Source organism: Macrobrachium rosenbergii, chromosome 53 (assembly GCF_040412425.1).
Source record: "Macrobrachium rosenbergii isolate ZJJX-2024 chromosome 53, ASM4041242v1, whole genome shotgun sequence".
Taxonomy (NCBI): Eukaryota; Metazoa; Arthropoda; class Malacostraca; order Decapoda; family Palaemonidae; genus Macrobrachium; species Macrobrachium rosenbergii.
Genome location: NC_089793.1, coordinates 5767872 through 5793124, shown reverse-complemented (window position 1 = coordinate 5793124; position 25253 = coordinate 5767872). Strand labels below are relative to the sequence as shown.

Genomic DNA, 25253 nt, shown 5'->3' with positions numbered 1-25253 from the left:
TTTTAAATGCGTAATTTATCCCGTAAAAGCTTGCTATGCAAGTTAGTGACCTATGCATAACTTTTCATCTGAATGGATGCACATAATGAATAGCACTAATGAAGATAACTGCACACTATTTTGCTAAGCACCAAAGGCTTAAGCAACTTAGAAAGGAAACCTTGGTCAATAGGCTACCGACTCACATCAACTTCCAACTTTTTAAGGGGCGGTTCTTTGGGGATGAACCCCACACTGATTTTCTTCTCCCTGTTCCCATCTGCCATGGAATGGATGGCGTTCGGTTATTTAACTGCTTGTGATTTCACTAATTCACTGTCATCATTGATACATTCTGCAGTATTATTAGGTTTTTTACCATTATGCCATTTCCCATAACAGCAAGCAACGTTAGAGTATATAAAAAGATACTGTACAGGCAGACACTTTATATCAGGCACAGTCACTCTACTTATGAAATGATTGATGGGCAAGGCGAGGTCAAAGTCAAGCTTTAGGCTACTTAGATCTCAAAGATCAAATGGGAATCGGCCACCGGTTCGGTTATTGTATTGTATAAGTAAATCTTCACTTTACAGTGACAGTCACGAACGATCTTGCAAGTTGCACCAGGTCTAAAGAAAGAAGACATGCCAAATAAAACTCACAAACACACAGAACGAATCGCGCACACTAAAAAGTTTGACCGCTGTATTCAGACTGAGTTTTCCATCCACGTCGTCAGTGTTCACTGACAATTTGTTCAGAAATTCCCCAGGTCTAGGGATTTTCCCTGAGATCCGAATTGGTACAATAATAGTTTATTGGTAGCACTGTGCCTAAACGGACGTCCACAAATGTCTGATAGTTTCTTCGTTGTTGACCTTCATTTGCAAGTGATAGGCCATGCCGCAGAAGTTCCAGTTCAGTTTGGCACAAGCGTATGATATTCTGAAGGCCGTGAATGTAAGTTTTGTGCAAAATTGGCTGCGCAAACCAATAGCAAAGGATTTATTCCTACCCTGATATTGGTAAACAACTGTCTGCTTTCCTCAAACCTAATCTAAAATGCCGCCTCGAACGAGAAGTTTGTTTGGGCTTTTTATTTTAAGGGTTACATATTGTTACGAAAAAAATCTAGTCTTTCATTAAACCTTGATTTGTTGTTCTTGGCGTTTTGTCGCTGGGATGTAGGCCTAGTCTTTCAAGCCCCCAGGTTAAACTGTCATGAGTGTATCCCACTGAAGATTTAGGCAAGGAAGCTTAACAGTTATAAGAAACGCTTTTATTAATTCAAGAAAAGTGTTTATCCATTCATATGCTTAGGAAAGGGGCGTAGGAACACAGTTTAGTTTGTTGTGAAGTAAACTAGCCTATAATAAGTGAAGGTCCATATCTTAGAACCCCACGCAGGTAATAGGATTTCACACCAAATTTCTTTTGGTTTAGGCCAGTTTTGAGCAAATAAGGGTAAAATACCACAGAAAAGCTCCATTGGGCACTGTGTTTATAAGTATCATCCCCTCGGTGTTGTACATAAAAACACAAAGGACGGTAAATTTCCCAAATTATGTCACCTGTGCTGCATTATATACGCCTTTTCAAACATTGCGCAGTCAAAAATTTTCCTAATAAACGATATCTCTGTGCGGAGTTCTTCAGTAGGATTACTCAAGTGAGGTTAGTGTAGTGCCATAAAAGGGTCACATACTTCAAGTGGTAACACCTTCCGGGTTCAGGGTTTAATATTTGGATCAATGACGGGAATAAGTTTTGGGACAAGGTACTGTATATTTTAAGCCTTTTTTGTTATGTCAAGGAAGACCAAAAAAATTAAGTTCGAACTAAACAAGAGTAGGTTTTTCAAGTTGAAGCGAAGTGTTCCGTTTTTAAAGGTCTGTTTAAACTATAGCTCATACATTATTCTCGTTATAGAGAGAGGGGTGTCTGTGTCCTGGGGTGGAAGTCGTAGTCAGTAATTTCATATTTTCTATATGCACAATTTCGGGGCCGTTTGAATGTAATTTTTATTTTTGGTTAATATAAAATATTTTACGTTTTCAAAAATTTATTTCCCAGCGTATTATTATAGTGTATTATCAAGTAAGTTTTTGTTTTGTTTCACTAAGAACTGCATACAATGCGCATACGTAATCAGAGTAATTAAATAAGTACATTTCAATAGGTAGAGATGTGACAAAGGATAGCTAATAGTAAACGCCTCCATTAGAATAGGGATTGAGCTTGTGTTAATTAGTAGGCATACGAAGTATCCCCTGGTCACCCCCTCCCGAATTTCTGCGTTTGGCATTGACCTTTTTTTTTATTCTACAAAAGGGAAAAGAATTTTTATGAAATGTTGTCTTGAATTTTATTGGAGACCAATGTATATGAGTTCATTATGGGTTTCATTTGTTGGCGCTCCGTTAAATCTGGGAAGTTTGTAGGCCAGGAGGGCAGCACAGTACTGAAACTTATGCCCCATACTGTAGCTGTAGCCATCAGTGCTGTTTTGGGTTTCGGCAACTTGGAGAAAATGAGAACCTACATTATACTAAATGCTGCATGCTGTTATGCTCCTTTAGTAGTGCATAGCAGAGGCCATTCAGTCTAGATACATCCATTTGTAAAACTGTGGGTAATGGGATGTCAAAGTTTGCTTACACAGATTTGGCAAGTGTTTCCTTTGCCATGAGAAAGATTTGATGATGTTCTAGAGTCCAAATGAAAATGTGTTTTGAGCTCATGGTTTTGGGGGTAAACTCAGTGAGTTGATCAGTTAAATCTATAAATGACCTAAGATCAGTCGTTTTGGCTGGGGTTGGGAATTCTGCAACAGCTTTTATTATCTTGTCTTCTCATGACCTGCGATATGACATATCAGAATGACACCCTTGTGGCAGCTAGGTTTATCTTCTGTGCATTGAGGATGATTGTTCATCGTTTTCAGTATATATTGAAGACTTAAGTGATATGAAGATGACCATTTTAGTCTTTTATCCCATATGAGAATGTCATCTACTTTTATCATGTTTAGAAGGCCAGATAAAGTTTTGTTGCCATGTGCCTGTTATATTCATCTCCTGTGGAGCAAAGGCCCATGGGACCTCAGCAGAACTTGAATCTGCCAGTGGTGTTGTAACTGTGTAATGTTGAGCCTCTTCTGCTAGTATCTATGTATTTGGGTTTCCTATTAATTCAGCAGATGGCATTTGAGGGAATTTGGTGCTGGATGCATTGGTCTAGCCACTTATTGACTATTATTTTTATACCACCCCTATGCTGGTACATAACCATTACCATGAGGTGACACCACTTTGATGCTGAGTCTCCTTTGAGGGTCATGAAGTCCCGTGTCACTAGTGTTTCATGCTCATGTTTCACTTCATGCTGATATGCAACTGATTTCATCTCCCAGCATGCATCGCGTACAATTGTGAATTCTCTTTAGCTTGCATTTTCATGGGACGTCCAATAATTTTTTGAGAATGTCACCACTTTTCTCCTCCCTGCAGTCTTGGACATTAGACGTCTGTTAAGTAGAAGGTTCTAGCAGCCCTGTACAATGCCATGACAGGTAGTAATAGTGGATACGAAGCTATTGATGGACGAGTTTGGTGAATGCTTACAATACATTTCGAGTGGGTTTTTTTTATACCTGTGTTGAAACTTATCCATCTGTTGTCATGCAGCTGCTTAGGAAAATTTGCTGGTGTGAGACCTTGGGAGGAGAAACCGTGGAAAGTTTGTCTGTTGATCTATTCCTCACTACTGGCAGAGGCAGTGGTGCATTATATTGCGGCTGACATGGACGTTATCATTCAACCATTGGACCTCCAGTCGTCTCGGTTATCTGATTCAAGGTTAACTGACGGCTCAAGGCTACAGGCACCAACTCCCAGTCCTTACAGATTTTATTCTTCAGTGGCTGTGTTAGTATATATCAATGCAAAAAATCCTGTTACCATAATTCTTTGGTAGTGAAATTGTTGAAAAGCTATTTTTATACAGATATAATTCTTTGAACTGCTTTAGATTATAATGAAATTGTATATTTTTCTTCTTTTGCAGTCCTCAGACTTAACTCACTTGAGCGAGGGGGAAATACCCTTCGGAACACTCATCTACCTCATCATCTCTATCGCCGTCTATGGCTTCATGGTACCCTTCCTCAGGATCGGGGCCGCCACATTTATAGCGGCTGCATTCAAAGTCATCTCAATACTCGTATTTGGTATGTACCAGTTTATTGATATCCGTGTAATGTAGTTTGCTGTTGTCCGTGAAAAGTTTTCATTTGGTGTCCATGTTTGTTATTGTGTTAGAATCGCCCATCGTTCTTCCGTTGTCTTTGGTACTTCTTAGTACCATATTATTCTCTCTCTCTCTCTCTCTCAGTCTCTCACTTTGACATTACTTTTAGAAGAGCCTTGGATAGAGCGACTGCAGAGTAAGGAGACACTGGTAGGCTTGAGAAATCCTAACCTTTCCTAGAATGCCGTGTCTTGACCCAACCAGGCCTCACCTTCCTAACTTAACTTAGGGCGCCGTGCCCTGATCTGGCCGGGGGCCTTCCCCCCCTTGGAACCCCCCCCCCAATAACACTGTATATACCTGTCATCCTACTCTGCATACTCTGTCCTTTCACTTTATCAGAGTGCGATTAACAACCACCCCTTTCCTATCTTTGTTTTACAGGCCACGAAGAAATGGACCGCATGGTCGGCACAGAAGGTTACATCTATTATGGCTACATCATTCTCAAACAGTTCTGGGAGTACGGCACTCGCTTCAGGCAATACTACGACCCAATGCGAGTCCTTAGAATCCTCTTAGTCGGATCAGAGCCGTTAGACGAAACGGACGAGTGAGGTTAAAATCGCCTCTTTAACGGATGTATCATGGACTGCAGTAGATGTCAATATGAGTATTGTCTTAATGTGGACGTCCCACGGAATCCCGGGATAATACATTTCCCCGCAACAGACATCAGTGATATTGCAGTTCGGTGGATATGTCGTAAATCGTTCAACTTTAAATAAACAAACGCGATGATTTTGTTTGATTACGAATTAATGCCAGATATAATTTTACACGTTGACGAGAAAAGACGCTTATTTAAGTGGTTTGTAAGGTTATATAATGAAACAATACTATTTACGTTTAAAGAAAATACTCGAGTTGGAATGTATCGAAGATTTCTTGTGATTTTTAAAGGAAAGTGTAGTAGATGTTTTTATTTTTTGTCAGTAATGATGGTTAAAACTTGGAAGGTCTCTAGGATGCCAAAATTACCAGCAGAAACTGAAGATGGGATAGAAATTAAGTGTCAATATGAGGTCAGATTCCAAATGCTACTTTGAGTCACATGTCAGTATCGTGAATTTCATTGTATGTCATCTTTTCCTGTGCAAGAAGTATGCATAAATGAGAAAAAAATTATCATATTTAGTTGTTTCCAAGTTGTTTGCTGACAAGACTGTGAAACCCCCCAATAATTATTCGTATAAGAGGAATGACAAATTGAATATTTAACAAAATTTAAAAGTAAGTAAGAGTATTTTAGTTGTTTTTAAACTGGATATTGTATCCTCGCATGTAAATGTCATTTTAGTAGTAGGTTTTTATCAGTATGGGGTCTAAAAGTTTAGAATCTATCAGCGAACAGCCTCGGAAATAAAGGAAACTCAAAGATCGTCTTTGACTTTAGGTGAAATGACGTGGTGGCATTTTTACCTCATTTCATACACTTGGTTTTATCTAAACGTAGCAGATGAAACTGCTTTGTTACGCCGAAGAGAACACGTTATTTTTGTTGCTCCGAAAAACCATGTTTTAATTGTAAGCAATAATAAAACGTAAAACCTAAGGTTGTGCAGTATTAATTTGTAATCTAGTGGGCTGACTCAGTTGATAGACGTTTTGTGCTGAGAATAGTTAACTGTAATAACACGAAAGCTTCAGCTTGGAAGTTTTAATGATTGATTACTGGTGCAGCATTTGAACACATCTGCTTGATTAGTGATTGTGCAGTCAGCTCGCTTGGATCTTGTATGGGCACCTGAAGCCACGGTGCCTAACCAATGATGTTGCACTCCAGTAAAGAACAAATGGTAACTGCTTTTCGTTTTCACATAGTTGATTTTCGGTAGTGAGACATTCATCAGAGCAAGGAATAGTTTTCCCCATTAATCTATCCAATTCCAGTACAGTTGTAATTCCAGTTGCCGTCTCAAGAGCAGATTGAAGCGTTAAATCTTTGAACACTAAGTAAAAGATTGGCACTTTAAGTTGCCTCGTTCACCTTCTAACATTCCATTTGGAACGCTAGTTTTCCCACAGAACTCTCAGTGAAAAATGCACATTGCTCATTATTTTATATCAATAAACTTTGACTTACAACTTCGTTATGTCATGAACTGAGGAAGTTAGATGGTCAATTCTTGAACTGTTAAGAGTCAAGTTAGGCTTTGGAATGACAATCATAGTGTCTGGATGCTTGGGAGGTATCACTGCAGCTTCGTGGTTTTGTTGGTTTTTGATCTGCACATAAAGTAGAACTTTGTGCAGTTTAATATATGAATGATGGAATATATAGGATACATAAGAACGCTACTGTTTGGCGATCTGCTTGAAATTCATTTAGAGTAAAGTCAAGTGTACTGATAAATTCAGTCTTCGGAAAAATGTGAATCACGGGACCAGTGTTTGGAAATGCTAAATTGTTGACTCCTGATCTCTCCAGCCTAATTACCGCAGGCTGGTTAAATTGATTACTATGGCTCAGTTTATAATGAAAAAGGTAAGCCTTATAACCTAGGCTAGAGGGAAGTTGGTGATAGTTTAGTAACTTTCAAAGGATTTAGTGTTTTGTTGTTTCTATAAGCTTTGAAGACCTCACATTTCATGAAAAAGTTACAGTGAGGAAGCAGTTTCTTTCACCTGTAGCCAGCGCCCAGCAGGGTCTAGAGAAGGTGACCATCACGTACTCAAGTAGTTGTGTACTAGCTTTTCAAGTGTTTTGTATTAATTTCATTCAGTAAACTGTTAATTTGGTTTTGGGGTAGGGGATAACTAGCTTATCAATTTCCTTTTGTGTTTATACATGAATACTAACAAATTATAACGATAACTTGAATGATTTTGTAAAACTAATCGACAGATGGCGATGCAGTCGATGTTGACACATGACGTCACGTGGTTCCGGCTTTAAATCGTTTTCACAGTAAACTACGCCAAATCTTGACAGCACTAAAAGCAAGATCCCGTGCTAATGCTTCTTATAATGAAGTAATTCAGTAGACAACGCGTCCACGGACACTGGTCTTTATTTAATTAAAGGTATGACTGCAACTGTTTAGTGTTATCTTGTCGCTTCAATGACATGCTTAGAGTAGGGAATGGCAATTGTAAGCTTGCCATCATTTTATTGTTTCTTTTATAATAAAATGGCCTTCAGAAAAGTTATGTTGATAATACACGATGATTTTCAAGAGAGTCTTAAAAAATAAATGGCTTACTGTCGTAGGCCTGCTGTTGTGAAATGGGTGTAAAATCTCAATGATAGGCTAGACCAAGTCGGTCAAGGCCACAGGTTGCGATGAAGGGCAATTATTGTGATGCTTAAGTTCGGTAAAACTGAAGACGCCACCCTGGTTCGGGAATTACCAGGTTACGTCCAAAATAGTTGCTGTGTGTTATACCATTCCCTTGTGGGATGAAAGTAAAAAGATAAACAAAAAACTGTAGGCTAATAATCATGAACGTAACCTAATCAAAAGGCAGTAAATATTCCAGTAGGGCAACTGGTGGGAGGAACCAGACCGTGGTAGGAGTCTGTTATCAGTAGTTCTGCAGAAGAGCCTTGTATGGAGATATCATATATTAATGAAATTTTTTGACTGAACAGTATAGAAAAGAGCATATACAATACAGTACAGGTGAGATCATGGTAATTCTATATATTAGCTCCGTGCCTGTTTTTACCTTTTCAACTGGTTTTTTCTACACTTTTAGGGGTTCTGATACTGGCGGTGCATCTGTTTGTTGTCGGCCAAATGGAATGTTCCTTCGCCGTGTTTAGTACTGGCCTGGCGGCCGGTTGGGTACCCATACGTTAACAAGTGACTGCACTTGCTGTATGGGATATGAACCGTTCGAAACAGACGTACCTGTGCTCTGTCTTGTGAAGATCGCATATGGAAACCCCTGGTTGGATGGACTTCAGGGGTTAATTACAGGTTAATTACACTCGAGCGCCAATAATTTAAGGTAAATTCATAATTAGCAACAAAAAACCATAGTAAAGGTTAAGTCAGAAGGCAGTCGTGGCTGTGGAGCTACTATATAGTTCCGTTCCTGGTTGTTTCAGCTGTAAGTCGCTTTAGGCCGTAACATCCAAAACAATGTAAGACGTTATGTTTATGGTATTTACCGTTATGTTTATGGTATTTACCATTATTATTTCATGTTTTACGTACATCCCCAGGGGGCTGGTACTAAACACAGCGCCCATTTTGCACGTAAACGTGCTTACAGCTAAAACGACCCGAATGCTATAGTTCTACCGAGATCATTTGATAAATTTAACAAAATAACCTAATTTGAGAAATTTACTGTCCTTTCTTTGCTTTTGTGTTCATCTCCAAGGGGCTGCTACTTAACACAAGAGAGCTTTCTTGTAGAAATATCTTTAAATTCATTGCCTAATATATAAACCATATAGACCTATTTCTGGACTCCTATTTTGTTTTATGCATTTATGATCAGTGTTGTTGTTTTTGACTGTGTCTTCATCTGGCTGGGGGCTTTCTTCCAACCCCTTCCCCCTACACACACACACCCCAAGACTCCTTACAGACTTATAGTAGTGTAGGTGAAAGAGTATATCACAGGGATGCAGCCCATCCTTACCTTCCGTATAACTTACGGCACAAGGCCCTACGTTTCCTTAGGCTGAAGGGAAAGCTTTCTTTCTCCTGGACCTCCACCATCCTAACCTGACCTAGTGCACTATAAATCATGAAAATGAAGTACAGATATTCATCTCAGCCTTATTTTCTCGAAAGCATTGCACACAACTCGGTTAGGAGTGGCATTGATCAGTGGAAAGGTTAAGTTATCTTTTCTATATGAAGATTTTTTTACTGTTGATTTTGCATGTAAGATTAATAAAGTTATTGCCTTCACCATTGTTAGTTCAGCAATGGAGAAGATTGGCAGCTGTGCAGAAAGGCCAGAAAATGTTTACTAGGCCAATTTCTATGGTAGAACTATAGTACAACATTGCACTGCTTATTACCTTGGAAATTGAGTTTTTCTATAGTATTTTGGTTGCTTATCAAGAATTTACCATTATTTTTTGGCGGTCGACTGTAATTAACCTCAGAACCGATATGTTATTGCATGCTAATAAGGCGTGGAGAGTGGTTCCATAGTTTTACCGTTTATTCCAATGGAGTACTCCACCTTTAATACCGTTGAATCTTTTTACTTCTTTCTTCCCAGATTCTCTCTCTCTCTAGCTCTGGTTTGCTGAGTAGGGTACTTGCTTGATGGTTGGTGACCAGCTGGCACTCTCTGACAGTGCGTCATGGTTCAAATAACACACAGATACCCATCCAGTCTAGGTGCAGGCTTTTTGCTCAATTTTGACCCCTCTCTGATGGTAACTTAGACCTCATACATTAACTTCCATTTACTGGAGTATAAACTTTCACCATTGTGTAGAGGTATTCCTCATTGCAGCCCAGAATTGGTTTGGGTTTTTTAAATGTGTTGATAAATCCCTACTAGTATTGTTCTTCTTGCAGGGGTAAGTCCTGTGTCCCCAAATTACCCTGTGAGAAATGTTCATGCAGGTCCCCCTTGCAATGGAAATGGTTACAAAAGAGGGAGGAGAAGGTCTGTGCCTTTAGTTTCTTTAAAATATACAGGTTTTGACATCTTTTAGTTCCTGAGGCAGTTTCTCAAATGATCGGAGTGCTGTATGGTTATGATTACTACTTACTTTTGTTTGGTAATCTTTGCCACCCATAAGTTCAAATTTTGTTTTTTGCCCCTATTCTGTACATACAGTACTGTATGTACAATGTATTGTGTTTAGGATGAAAAAACATACAGTACTGTATTGATTTTATGTCATACTGTACTTAAATAGGCATGAAGAGTACAGTAACCAACTAAAAAACACTTCAACTTACAAATGATCATCCAGAACATAACTCGTTTGTAAGTAGGGTGCTGTCTGTATTATATGAAATTTTTGTGCCAGTGTATTCAAGTGTTTTGTATGTGCACTAGACATTTGCTTCACGTTGCTAGTTGTTTAGGAGGACACATGCTTGTATTTTATTTTAATAGTTTCATTTGTGATACAATTTAATTTCTAGCAACACAAATTCATTATCAGCAGTGGTTGAATAACAGTAATATTTTCATTTTGAGTATGAAGGGTAATTAGAATAATTTGGTTGTTTACAGATGAATGTATGAATACTTCATAAACTTTCTAGATCTTTATACTTAAGGACTATGACCATCTCATGCATCAGAACAGAGATTTTGGAACCTCTAAATCAGTAACTCCTTTTAGGACATGTAACTTTTTAAAAGGAGGGATGCAGTGAATCCAGGCTGATGGGGATGCAATAATAGTGTGCTACTTTATTGCCACATTGAGCAGGTCTTCAACATAATGGCTCCTGTGGGGGTGTCCGGTTAGTGCCTCACATGGTGCATTGTAGGCATTACTAAAGGCTCTTTGCAGAGCCCCTTTGGCCTCTAGCTGCAACCCTTTTATTTCTTCAACTGTACCTCTTTTCATATTCTCTTTTTCTTCCATCTTGCTTTCCCACCTCTCCTAACAATTGTTTCTTAGTGCGGCTGTGAGGCTTTCCTCCTGCCATACCTTAAAAACCTTTTTTTACTTGATTTCCTTTTCAGCACTAAATTATCTCAACAGGTCTCAGCACTTGGCCTTTGGCCTGAATTTTAAATTCCATTCCATTCTGCTAACATAATGACTGACCATCCCCAACAGATGTTTTGAAAAGATGGGATGCAGAGAACCCATGGTGATGGGATGCAGTAATTGTTACTTATTGCCCCATTAAGCTGACCTTTAACAGGTGCTTATGGCCCAACTGCTCCAGGATGACATAGTTTTGTGCCAAGTTGGGGTCTAGGGCAGTTAAAATCCCAATGTTCTTTCTGTGGGTAGGCTATATATGGGGTGACATCCTTAAGACCTCAGGAGCTTGGCTACGAAGGAAATGTAGATACGTTTCATTAAAATGTGACCTATTCTGAGACTGCCTGGCAAGAAATTGCCTCGTAAGATAGCTTGCACAGTTCGGTAGATAGCTGTGGCACACTGGGAGACTTTTTGTTGGTGTGCCAGCATAATGTGATGCAACCTGGGAAGTTGGGAGTCTATTTGCATTGGAAATTTGTTTGTGTGATGTTCAGAAATCTCAAGTTCCCAGCTATTACACTAATCAAGCAAGGGTCAGAGAATTTATAAACTGTGCTGTAAGTGTAGGATGAACAGTTTTGTTGTTCCCTTCAAGGGGTTTTGCACATTGAATGCAGAGAACGATTGTATGTCTCTGTTGTCATCAGGCTGATAAAACATAGAAGCCAGTAAAAGAAAAGGATAATGAGATAAAGAAAATGAGGGATTCTGTAAGAAAGCTACAGTGTATGATTTACATGGATGGAGGTGCCACGAAGACGTCCCATTTCATCTGGAGAGACTCCTTAACAAAAAGTAGTTTTGAGTGTTGGTCTTCTTGTGTAATCTGTTTACCACCTCAACTACTGATCTCTTCCATAATGAGGCTGTCTTATATGAATAGAAGTTTCTGGAGTAACTGGTTTGGTAACTACTTAAGGCAGATAGATGTCTTTTAACTACAGCATTCGAGTCTTAAATGTTTTTAACTACTGTACCCTCTTAATTGGCACTTGAAGAGTGTCAGTACAGTTCTGTGAATGCTAGCCTCTTGCTATCCAAGGTGTCCTATTGTGATGGTTGTTCTTTACTTGCACTGCTTCTAATCTGTGTTTTCTTCATCTGGAATGGTAGAGTTCGGATAGCATACTGTAAGTGGGCTCTAACCTGTGCACTATGTAAGGTTAGTAGTTCTTTTTTCTAAGTGCATTGAATTGATGTTTATAATATCCTAAAAATATCTGGGCTTTCTCTTAAATTTCTTAGAAGGTTATAAGTCACTATTGATAATGATTCCTAGATCTTTCCCACTGTGACAATACTTATCTCCTTGCCAAGTTATTGCTGGTTTTCCTATTTTCATAACTCATGCTTGACTGCATTTTTCAAAGTTGAATGGCACCTGCCATTTTACTGACCTTTTACCTATTTTCTAGTGGTTTATTTTAACTGTTTTATTGCTATATCATAATCAGCATTGATACCCATTTCTGTTATTGGCAAACTGGCGTGTTTTGCCAGTCAGCCCGAAATCATAGTCATTTAATAAAGAGCAAAGGACCAACAACCAAACCATGAGGCTCACAAATTGTGACTTTTGCCAAGAGAATACTCCATTGTTGATGGCATTGTTTGCCAAGAGAATGCTCCATTGTTGATGGCATTGTTTTCTGTTGTTTAGCCATGTGTGATACCGTAATATTACTTCTGCCATGAATCTTTGTGGCACCTTGTCAGATGCCTTCTGATAATCCAAATAGTGCACTGCATATCCATTGCCCTAATGTAAAATACTTTTATTGCAAAAGCAAATCATTGTACAGCAACACCTTAATGTACTTACCAGCTACATTATTGTAATGGTTCATTTCTAGGCTACCTTTTTAGATACGATGCATTTTTAGATGAATCTCGCAAATTGTGAGATGCAAATTAGTTTAGTTTAGACTAAAGGCAATAAGAAATTACTGGTAGCTGTTGTACGGTATATCTTTTGCAAATGCTCTCTATTGTACAGGTATTACTGTGCCTTATTTTTCTGATTAGATTTTCCATTTCTTATCTTCTTGTTTTACTGTACTTTTGTAACAGAATTTTTCAATTGTTTACGGTATTTTCCCATACAGATGACAAAATGAAATGTTGGTATTTATGAAACAAAAAACTTTAGTTTGCTTTTTCAGTATTCACCCCTCAGAACTGTAACTAGCATTCTGTCCTCTTTTCATTGGCCCCTCTTTAGTTTCTTGATGATACATGTTTCTGGTAAATAAAGAAGGAAGAATTTGTCAGTTTATTGTCTTATGCTGCACATCATGTAATTTAACTGCAAGGCTTTGCACCTAACATGCAGCTTTAAACATAAAACACAAAATCTACACATAAACAAAACAGTTTTTTCTTGAAAAAATGTATTTTGTGTGATGCATGACATTGTTGATTATGAACTTGTGATTTGCAATACCCAAAAGGATGACTTTTACATACTACCATACAATGAATTTGAGAATTATGGAGAAAGTTGGCATTTTTTATGTTTATGTGCAGACAGTGAAAAGTGGACAAGCATGTAACCCATACTTTTAGAATTACAGTACAAAGTTTTCACAACAACCAAAAAAAGAATAAAATTAGTGAGGAATATATCACGTTTGTATTAGGTCACACTGTTACACCTGAAGAATTTATTGAATAATGAACTATAAAAAACTAGTTAGTCTGTATTTCAACATCACAATATCCTCTGTCTTCAAGTACAGTAGTTGTTTTACAGAAAACAGTATGGTAAAAACACCCTATGTAATTCCCTTCAGTACAGAACGAGTGCTGTATCACCCACTAATGTGCTAGTTAGTGGGAAAAAGTTATCAAGTCTGATATCGCACTGAGCAACACAGCCATTTGTTGGAGTTGCAGTAGTTGTACTTAAATTCTGGAACCATTTAAAGTAAAGTATTGTCTTCTCTGTGAGAAACATCCATTAAATGCAGTATTTCTTGTCAAAATTCTCAGGTAAAATGGATTGATATTGAAGTTCTTATGGATACAGTAATACTTAGGAAAACCATACCAAGAGTGTTTATTCATTCTTAGTGTATTGCCGTAGCTCAGCTATTTTAAACTTGGTCCACTGGCATTATAATACCATCACAGAATTGCTTATTAATCACAGTTCAATTACTAATCCAAGGGGCATAGGCTTAGACCAAGTTTACCTAGTGAGGGTTCATCTAGACAGTAGTCATATATTTGATCATCAAAACTGCAGGATGTTGGTTATATTCCTAAAAATATATATCAAGGATCGAAGAATAATTGAAGCAACATGAAATTTAGGTACAGTATACTGTAAATGGTACTTGGTTGTCCACTTTTTATTTGAAAACAGTGATAAAAAAAAAATGGCGAGCTTTCACAAAAGGGACCTAAGGCAACAGACAATATCAAAGCCTTCATACACACAAAAAACATAACGCAATCAGTTTTTTTTTTTTTAAACAAACACCATTTTGACTTAATTACTACATTTCAGCAGGATTTGAATTCAGAATTGCAATGCATGAATTTTTTTTCGTAAAGAGAAATTTGAATATAAAATTACAAAGCTTGACAAACAAACGGAAATTATTATACTGTACTGTATACATATCTACAGGTCGCTACTGTGTTTCTAGGATACACTGTATCGATTCAAATTCAAACTATACAAAATATTTTGTGGAAATTAGCATATGCAAGATCACCAGAATCAGTAGTACAGAATATACCTTAGCAGCTTCATCTCCCTTCCAGTTTTCACTACTGAAATATAATCACATAATGTAAATTCTCTTAGACAGTAGAAATTGCTTGGAGGCAAAAACGATGGTGTAAAGCTCTTCTACCCTATCCTGTGACTTTACACTTATCATATCATCAGATTCATTATAAATAGTAACAATATAAAAATATGCAAACTCAGCTAATAAGGCAAGTAACATTACCATTTCTTAAAAAGCACATTGCCATGTTGAATAGTCTTTATTCTGTTTTTGCTTCAGATTTTTTTTATAATTAGGACTTGAGGATAAATTTTTTAATTCTCACAATGTCACAAGGTTCTTAGTAAGTGCAACATTCAAATATTACATTAGCTCGATTAAGCAAAGGAGAGGAAGACTGACTCCCGAATGTCTTGAATATTGTTACCAGAAGCTGCCTGAAGACCTACCACCTGGTGGGTTATTTACTTTCACGGATGGTCTTTTAGGAGATTTATCATTAACCTGGGCTCCTGGAATAGAAGAAAAAAAAAAAAAAAGTCATGCATATGAAGGTACAAAATTTGAATCTAATTTATTTTATCAAAGTTCAGTTTTCTTGTAATATATATATATTTGATTGAGAGTTTCTGCAGTAATAAAAAAATTATTTGTACAATACAGTATATTTGTATACTTTACTGCAAACCAAATAGTTTCAACAAAAAGAGTAAAACTAGTTTATAATTTTGAGCAACCTCATTATGTTATTCAGATCTCATGGAGCAGATTTTCCAGGTTACTTCTGAATGATCTAATTTATACTTAATAGTATTAAAACTAAATATCAGAAGCAAAACTCGGTAGCTCAGTGGTTTCTCAGTTTAATAACCATCACAGTGTGTTTCAAGTTAATATTTTATACGTATGAGAAATTTTACTGGAGGGGCCCTAATTCTCCACAGTCTTTTGCTTTAGAAAGGGCAGTTGTGAAGCAGAAAACCTAGGAAAGCTATCTCATGGTTTACTTTATTGGACAGTTATTTCTATTTATTCCCTGTTAGGGGGTGCCATGTACTGTACTGTATAATGTGTCTTTTTTACACTCTAGATTATATGCTGCATTGCTTTCTGGCTTTTACTTTTCATCCATTCCCTTTGCTTCCCTATTTAGCTGTCCAACTTCTCTGCCTTTACTTTGCTCCATGTTTCACCTCTCATTTTAGATAGTCCTTCATGAGGGTGAGCCATATGAAAGGTTAGAGACGTGACTCAGTTGTGTTAAACTATTCAATTCTGTGCTGATTTCTGGAAGTGGTGCATTTAAATTTTAGGCAGTTACAGAAATAACTGTGTTTTTTAGAGTATACACAACTATAATGTAGTAATTAATAGCTGGAACTTGTTATCTCCGTGATGTTGCTACATAAATATATTGGGCTGGAGTAATAATCTTTTATATAAAACTTACCCTTTTATCAGTAGCTTTATCTGCGGCTACTGCACAAGTAGCTGCAGATAAAGCTAATGATAGAAGGTAAGTACTTAATAAACTGATTTTATCATAAAATTATTATTTTCCTAAACCTACAAGAACAGCTTCTTTAATCCCTCAAGAAACTTTTTTTTTTATAACTGTGTGTGTGTGTGTGTAGAGATTTTAAAACACTTGTGGACACAACTCATGTCATTAGTCTCCACTGTAGTGGGGCTTACATCAGAAGTGGTTTGCTGACCATGCATATTGTTTTGAATTTTATTTATCGTTGGATTCCTTAGACACAAGTATAACAGTTCCATTTTAGTAGTGACCTTGTATTCCTGGCCCTTTTGTTGTTTGTCATATATTGAGATTGTTGTTAGCCTCTGAGGTGGTAGTTGTTAGGTGCAGTGTTTCAGGTTAATATTTTTAGCAAATTCATTTTAATGAGAAACTGTAAGTGAATTAAAGCTTAGTATTTTATATTACAGTGGATCTCATTCTCTATTCATGATGACCAGAAAGTCTTTCTGGTACCAGTGAGAAGTAAATGAGGACGTTTGGCTCATGAAGCACAGTGCTGTACCAAAGAATTATCTTGTGAGAATGGAGCAGCTGCATGACCTTCGCACATGTTATGCTAGAGATGTTTAGATACCTTCTTTGCATTCACATGGAGACATATCTACACAGGAGAAATGCATCCAGTTATTCAGAGAGAGGGATGCATGCAGATCACCACATCAAGTCAGGAGGACACTAAATCAATCAAGAACACTTGGCATAAATGGTATGAATATCAGGGATGTGGCACACCAGAGGCAGAAATGCCAGTCAACAGTCACCAAGACGTTAATGGAAACACAAGTCTTGGACAGCAGAGGCAGCCGAGTTCCCAGTGGAGAATCCACACACGCAGCAGAGGTTGGGACACGTGTCACACTCGGTAAGACTAGCCTACATGCAAGACATACACCTCTGGTTTGGAAAATGGTCTATCTAGCTGAATGACATTCCAGTCAGGTAAGTGATGATACAGTCAGATTAGTTGATCCACACACATTTGACAATACCAGAATGATGATTACTGTATTGAAAAGATTTGTTTTTTTTTTTTTTTGCATTCTTGGAACTTATATGTTTCCTCCTTCCCAGATAACAGATTCTTCTCACAGATAATGCTCCAAGTCATCTGAAGACAGTGGAAGACACTGGTGTGACAACACTGAGGTGTTCCTCATGCCTTCAAATGGCATGTCTCACATCCACTCAGTGGACTAAGTATAGTCTCTACCTCCAAGGGCAAATGATGAGGCAGTGGTCCAGGGACATTAACAGGCTGTTGCATGAGTTTGGGTTAGGAGAATGTTGCCCAACTGCATGAGAGATGCACTGAACCCCTGACTAAAGAGTTAATGGGTATCAAGCAGAAGCATGTAACACAAGGAGAGGTCAGCAGAGAAAAGGGTTGAAACTTCTATGGTGGCAGACATCACCTGCAGGGCATCCTTGCAGGGTTTAAAATAAGTATGCACTGGTTAATAATTGGGAGGTTATCTTGCATCATAACTGCATGGTTCAGGGATGCCTTAACTGCAAGAAGAGAATTCATTCAAACATTTCCACCAGTAGTCCAGCATCTGTGATCCATGCACTGTGGCTTTACAGGATTCTGGAGGCAAAGAAATTATTTGCCTGCCTGACATTTTTTTCCTTTGACCCTTTCCTATTCTCTATCTTTTTTTTTTAATTCACTAGCTTTCTTCCTGAACTTTTGCAACTGGTGCATGGAGTCTCTATGTTGTCGTTCAGGGAACTGGTTTAGCCCTAATTATTGACAGTCCACCTTACGACCATTTACATGATCTTAAATGTCTTGAACTGATGTTGGTATACAGTTAAAATAAAATAGCACTGGATGGTTATGTAGCACAGTGTAAAGTACATTACAGTTTTTACAAATTTTGAAGAGCCAAATAATGTTCTTAAATAAGCACTGAAATTGTTGGTATTCATTTATTACTGTATACATATTAATATACCCATATTATGAGTCATCACAAACTGACATAGATCAAAACATAAAAAAAGTCTTATATATTTCAGGAATTAACCTGAGAAAAAGCAACAAAACCTGATGTCAGCAATGGGCCAGTGAAGAGATAAGTTTCTGCTCTGAAGAAATTCATCTCTTTCCATCATACTAATACTTGATGACAAACTATATTTTTTAATAAGCAATAGCTATATACTGTATATATCTTCTTATTTGCCATGGAGAATTAAGGTATTCCAAGTAATAGAGAGATTAAGTGGTTGGTGGGTTCCTTCAATATGTTTTTTATAATATCAAGTCTGTAATTTGCTTTGGAACTGTAGATATAAATTTCTATATTGAAAAGTTGTAAATTTTACTTAAAAGAAGTGTAAGCATTTTATTTATTTTTGACCTTACTGGTCAATTAATACTTCCATTTGCTTATGCCCCTTATTTTATCTTTAAATTGCTTGTAAGTGGGGATTTTCAGTATCGTTAGTTGACACTTTTTCAGAGCTATTTAAATAGTTAATTCTTTGCCAACATTTTTCTTTCAGTTTATAAAATTCATCCTTTGTAATGGAAGAGGGACAGTACTTTGCTGATAGCCAGAATCAACTGTTATCCACATTATTCTGCAATTTTTTGTTTAAAATTTAATACAAATAACATTATAAAGAGTTTCTGCTAAAATTTACATTTCTTGAATGTCTTCCGTTATGAATTGTTCCCAAAAAATACAAACCATGGACTTTCATGTACGAGTATTCCTCAGGATGAGCTGGAATGGTCACTGAAACCTCTTAAGAAGGTGGTTAATTAGAGGCAGGTGGTTTAGTTGGGGAAAGTCCTGCATACTTGCTCTTAAGATAATACCTTTTTCTTTACTGCAGGTAAGATTCTAGCTGTACTGCGCTCATTCTCAAGTTAAAACTTTGAAACTTCATCTCTTTCTATGTATGATGTTTATTGGTTCAACATAGATGTGAACAAGAAAAGTGAACCAAAAAAGGTGTACAGTATGTGAGATAGTGTTTGGCCACTTTGTCTTTGGCATTATTGGTTTAACCAGTTCTGGTTTTCAGCAGTGGCAAGCCCTGCAAGTGTTAAGTGTTGACGGTTCACCCCTCACAGTGGAGAGGTTGGCAGCAGCAGAAGGAAGGCAAGTGAACTTCATTAGTTCCTTCCTCCCAGACTGCCCTGTCTTTCACCCTACCTTCTGTTTGTTCTCCTCTGGTTCACTAAGGGTGGTAGGTACACATGGGAGGGTAGACAACCAGTCTAACAGTGCCAACCATGGTGAGCAGGCTGAGCTCTTTCCAGGTAAGAATGATGCACATGTTCGTGGTTTGCCACTGCCCACCTCTGGTGTGCTGATGACTTTGCTAGAGTAAGGCAAGACATTTCAGTCCCTTGGTATTGCAAGCAACTTGCCTTTCAGTGCAGTTTACATTAGAGAAGTCAACACTGTTAAGCCTCCTGTACTGGTCTTCTTGCGAGCAGAGACAACTCCATGTGGTATTGAGCTCAGGCCATACTCCTCCAATGTTATGAAGAAGAGTAAGACTCATGGACAGAATACGGTGACGAAACACAAGAATATATCATCTTTGCCACTTAGCTTTTCCTCTTTGTCTTCTACTCATTCTTCTGTTGGAAGAATAGAGGTCTCAGAAGCCCTTTCACATTTAGTTCAGTCAGATGCAAGTGAGAAGTGCCGCCTTTTTTTTTTTAGGTTTTGGGAAGGGCATTTGCTACCCCTGCAGGTGTGATGTTTGCCATTGGCAGGGTTTATACTGATTCCTTTGAGTGTGCTTGTGAACCATCTCCTTCTGTGAGGATTGTCCTGGATTCTTTCCCTTCTTGTGATTCTGCTAGGAGTTGGTGCTACCTTCTTGTTTAGTGCTGGGTAGTGAGACAAAGTGTGTGAGATTTTGTGGGCCTTTAGGTAGTGCCTGGTTCATCCAAGACTGCCATTGTATACATGCACGATCCCTTTTACATATCCACTGGATATTGTGATGATCTCTGTGTGCATGATTGTGCAGAAAGTCAGGCAGTGTCTGGTTTGTCTTGGTCTCCCTATGTACACATACACGATCTCTGGATCATGCACACATGGACAGAAGGTTCATGTGAAAAGTGGTCCAAGACTCCTGAAGTGTGCATTTTAAGACAGTGCAAGTGAGCATTGGTCAGTAGCTTCAAGTAGTTTGGATTTGACCAATCACACAAAAATCTACTGAAATATTTTGAGTGGTTACAGGTCAACCTTTGCTATAGATAACAGCACATATACAATACTGTGTAAGGAAACATTGGATATTATGCTAAACTTGACATGGTACTGATATATATTGATAGAAACTAAAAGTTTTTTCATACCAACCAATTAATCATATACAGTACTATACAGTCTATGTCTACATTCATGCCCTGAATGTTCCAAGGTTGACAGTCATGTATTCCAGAGGGAGGAAGGTAGAGTAACTAAATGTGTACTATTTGGATCCCCTAGCATGTCTCCATTATCTTCCTCAATTTTTGTGTAAAATGTACGAGGCAATGAGATTCACGGGGCTAAAAGTCCCCATTACTATAATCACTGTTTAGGTTGGAGGTCAAGGTGCCGCATGTCTCATTGTCTGTCTATGCCTGCAGGGTCCAGTAGAGGATTTGGGTACTAATGAGTCTGGAACAAAGCCTTATGTATCGGGTCAGTCCTTCAGGTTAGGAAAGAAAGTACTGAGCACTTACATGAGGCATATTACCGGCAGTCTTGAAAGTCTACATGTCTACAGTGCCATGAGTGAGAGGCGAAGAAGAGTTATAATGACAAGGAAGATAATCAGTCCCCAACTTGTTATCCAAGAGGTAAAACAGCCTGCCATGACTTGCAAATATGAAAAAATGAAAATCTTAACTATTTATGTCTCTAACAAAAAATAGTAAAGGCAGACTGGCAGTGCCAAGTATCTGAAAAAAAAAATTTAATAAAAGAAACAAGTAGAGAGTGCTCTTGACTTTATGGGGTTCTTTCTTGTTTTGCTTCACCGTCCTTCACAAAATCACCATAGATATGAAGAGACATATTAGGGGTCAGTTAGTAGTAGCAGCCCAGTCACTGGGCAAAGCAAATGAGCAAGGACTGGACTGAGAAATCACTGTAAGACTAGCATACCTTCATGACTAGCAAAGATGACGAAAACCTTTTCTGACCTTAAGACCGAAGACTATAGTGGACAAAGAAGATTGTCCGACGCTACTTCTTGACCATATTACATATCCATGCACATTGTCTGATGCAATACTTTTTGACCACATTACATATCGAGCAGCCTCTTTTGCCCATGGTGGAACAACCAGTTGCATGGCCACTCATGGCACAGCTCACATTTAAGGAGCGACATGAACATATTGGCTGAACAAATGCTTCATAGAGGAGGTGAAGTCCTCTTGACGTGCATGATAGGGTTTACCTGGTAGGCCTTGAGAGGCATGCTGATGAATAGCAAAATTTGGTAGTACACAGAACATTAACATAAATCACTATGAAGTAAAATTAGGCACAATTATGGGCAGCAACAGACAACTGGTAACATTGATTCAATGCAAGGAAACAAAACAGCTATTTTCAGATAACAAAATAGACCATTAATCCCAAGAGGTACAGTCCCAATAATACATTGTACAAAAAGTATTCAAATGACTGAAACCTCCAAAAAATGCTGAGAGGTAAAATACAGTACACTTCCATGGTGGAGTATGGTAAACAAAATAGAAAACAGTGTGGTCTGTACAAACAAGAACACCTTTAAGCATTAACTAGTGGACAACTCATTTGCCATAGAGCTCAGCTTAAAAACCTTCACCAATGTTAAATGATGAAGTTATGTATAAAATACTGGAATTACAGACTGGAATGAAGCAAACACTGCATAAAATCTAAACTCTAGGGGAATCGAAAGTTAACCAGAAAACAGCTGCACCTTACAAAGCCAGTGATCCAAAAAGACAACACTGGGAACTGATCAATCAATACCTATTAAATGAAAACCTTCTTGTTCTCTCATTTACTTGTATAATAATAAAAGTGGCCTGAAATAAGTTATATTTATGAGAAAAGCTGGACTGAGTTAATAAGCAATTAAATAGTAATCCTCTGTAAAGTAAACACCTCGGAAACAGTGGACAGTGCTGCTAACAACTGCAGCTCACAAAAAATGAGAAAGGTTACCGAGATATACCCGAGGACCCAGATACGCATGCATAGTGAAATACCTTCTGTCTAACACACAAGACTATGAGCCCTGGAGCATTAAGGACATGAATGCTGTACAGACATGTTCAGCGTATGATTAATAGGGTTGAGATGGAACTATTACAAATGCATGATCAGGCAAACCAAAATCTTAGCAAACCAGAACAAAGCAACTACTGTGACATTCAGTGCTGTACTCTTTAGTAATATTTTTATTTCTAAAAGCAGTACTATCAATTAAAAGCCCACAGACTTAAGCACATTGAGCACTGTCACAGAATTTCATACACATTGAAATGGCATTACTCTCAAGACAATGACAGATGTGGCAAAAATGTTGCAAGAACAAAAAAAAAAAGACATCTGAACTGACCACAAATGTTCTTTTGTCATGGATAACTTGTAACGGAAAAAGATTTTTGCGTCCCAGGAAAAGAGAATTTTGTAACTTAAACTAATCTGCCTCTTGGGGAAGGAAAGCATTTACATCCATAGGTAAGTTATGGGTAATGTAAACAGAACTTTAGACTTGGAGAAATGGTAGAATTTTGACACAAATATAATGGTGGTCTGGTGCATTCAGCAGTTGCATACAATGAGACCTGAAAGTTTAACAGAGCAAGTTATTAGAACTAAGTGATTATTGATTATGCAAGTCATTTTACTTTGATTTAAAACTGCAGCCTTTAGTGCATAAGGGTTCAGTAGGCCTGACACTTGTTTAGAAATTTCAGTTTATTTTTACTCATGTTGCAAGTTTTAAACTGATTTGGTCAAGACCGACATGTACCTTTTTTGGGCACCTTGTCTTTATTTTCTATAGATTCAATAATAACTCTAGAAGCATGGAATGCTATGCTTCATATTAGCAACAGAAGTGAGTTATGAATGTGCTTCATATGTGGGCATTGAACAGTTCTTCAATATGCTTCATACTGAAATATAAATTTTATGCGTTTCTGAAAAATAATTATCCCTTTGTTGATAATAGCTAAAATACCTAGTACTGTTCCACAGCTTTGGTTAATTTCTACGGAAATGGCAAGGAAAAGATCTGCTGCTATCTACTTCACCCTTTAGGTAAATGCGATGGAGGAGAAGAGATTTGTATGTAAATACGTGCATCTCTTTTTGCTTTATACACTAACCAGTATTGCGTACAACCCACTACCTCATTTAGTATTTCCCTCACTAGTCTCCATCTCTAATGCAGTGATGGCATTTACAAATATTCTTTTATAGCTAAGCTGTTGATTATATCATATGTAATGGAAGCATATATTCATATAACACTTGCTGCACAACTGGACCCTGGATGAGTAATTTTCAATCCACTATATATTTAGACAAATTTATGTTACGATCGGTCAATCTGGTTTTGCATCCCTCGTGCAATGGGAAAGAATCACTCTCACATTCTTTCTCTCCAGATTATTGTTCTATATTATTAAACCTTCAAACTCAAATTTAATTAGATCCCACAATAAGTGCACCAGAACTAACCTTTAGATATATATGAGTTTCTCTTTCAGAAAAGGTCTCTCTTTAGGGAACAGGGCAGTAAATCTCTGCCCAAGGAAATTTGGCTTTGTCAATCCTTACATAGGGATGTATTTTGCAATGTCAGTATATGATTCAAATAATCATACTTATATACAGCCCAGCATGTGCATTTAAAATTAAGTCTCACAAGTTATATTGATATTAAAGGTAATGATAAATCCATTTGTAAAATGAAAACTTATGTCTAGGCTTCTCATTTTGTCATAAATATGTTATCTATCTAGGAGGCTTTAAAATGTGTAACTTATAGCACTGAATAAAAAAAGCTTTAAGGTTCTAAGCAAATATCAAGTTAGTCTGCAAGCATGAATGACATGAAGCACAATGGTAAGACATGCAATGATCAAGCAAATCAACTTCTAATGATTGACAAGCAGCACTACTTTTGTGTCATGCTTTCGTAGTACTGTACAATACTGACATATATTTTAATTTTTGCACATGTATACCCATTCCAAATCAAAACATGCAAAATAACTACAAAAAATAAACCACAAAACTACTTGATAATTAACTTCAGTTTTCCCTTAGCTCTATTATAAACAGAATTTAGATTTCTAAGTGCAAAATGTCTACATTTTACTTAGATTCTTATTTATTTGGCATTTTTCCCTCAGTCTGAAGGAAAATTTCATATCTTGTGAACTCTGTGTCATGGAGTTTTCATCCTTTTAATTCCTTCTCAGGAAGCACGAATGAGAAGTGCTAGTATACCTAAATACCTGTGCACGTTTATCAGAAGCATTTTATGGTGTTTCAGCATAGTCAACTAATGATTACTGTTATATTTGTTTTGTTTTTTGGCTGTGAAAAAGCAAGATTTCTACACTGCTCCTCAAAGTTTTGCCTTAGCAAGTGAGTCACCAGAAGGTACCCAGAAGAGAACTGCTACTGTTGGGGGAAGTCACAAGCTTGATACTTGTTCGCGGTAAGAGATCATCATCCCTCTGCCGACCTATAACATCCATATGCTGACTCAGTCTTAAATGCAGTAATTCTCTTATCACTCATATGCAAGCTACCTTGCTAAGTCTTTTAAACATGAAACTTTCTCACTTTAAAATGTTTCAAACTAGAAGACCATATGAATATCGTCTGTGGATATTTTTTCCACTCAAAATTATTTATGGTGTACTTCCAAACAGTTAAATACATTAGTAAGTTTACTAGATAAAACAAAAAATTCACATTTCTATAAGAGGTTAATACAAGTAAACGGAAATTTAGTCATTTAAGTT

The 25253-nt window shown here is 37.5% G+C and overlaps 2 protein-coding genes and 1 long non-coding RNA gene across 39 annotated transcripts in view; 2 read left to right on the top strand and 1 right to left on the bottom strand.

Moving 5' to 3' along the window:
• Window positions 1-761: 761 nt before the first annotated feature.
• Window positions 762-5848, top strand: LOC136834234 (uncharacterized). The gene is made up of 3 exons (XM_067096577.1): window positions 762-945; window positions 4051-4213; window positions 4678-5848. Exons 1-3 carry the CDS (start codon window positions 886-888, stop codon window positions 4848-4850), a joined length of 396 nt encoding a protein of 131 aa, XP_066952678.1. The 5' UTR covers window positions 762-885; the 3' UTR covers window positions 4851-5848.
• A 1307-nt stretch (window positions 5849-7155) lies between these two features.
• On the top strand, window positions 7156-21194 carry LOC136834237 (uncharacterized). The gene is made up of 4 exons (XR_010851698.1): window positions 7156-7320; window positions 16645-17176; window positions 17309-17680; window positions 18260-21194. It is a non-coding gene; the product is annotated as an uncharacterized lncRNA (long non-coding RNA).
• The window catches only part of CRMP (Collapsin Response Mediator Protein), a 189679-nt gene continuing 177640 nt past the window's right edge, over window positions 13215-25253 (bottom strand). For 26 of the 37 annotated variants that reach the window (XM_067096539.1, XM_067096534.1, XM_067096536.1 and 23 more), the window contains one exon: window positions 13215-15206. Coding sequence is in view for 33 of the 37 variants with exons in the window: in XM_067096534.1 (XP_066952635.1) it covers window positions 15118-15206 (89 nt within the window). In the remaining 4 variants the exon portion in view is untranslated. Of the gene's footprint in view, window positions 15207-24861; window positions 24971-25253 lie in introns of those variants that run through there. The other 11 variants (XM_067096532.1, XM_067096533.1, XM_067096541.1 and 8 more) reach the window with 1 other exon arrangement.

Bases quoted from the DNA above. Each gene is read 5' to 3' on its own strand.
- LOC136834234 (XM_067096577.1), top strand. From the start codon at position 886: ATGCCGCAGAAGTTCCAGTTCAGTTTGGCACAAGCGTATGATATTCTG. The intron at 946-4,050 runs GTAAGTTTTGTG...CTTCTTTTGCAG, and splicing joins ATATTCTGAAGGCCGTGAAT to TCCTCAGACTTAACTCACTT. The intron at 4,214-4,677 runs GTATGTACCAGT...TTTGTTTTACAG, and splicing joins CATCTCAATACTCGTATTTG to GCCACGAAGAAATGGACCGC.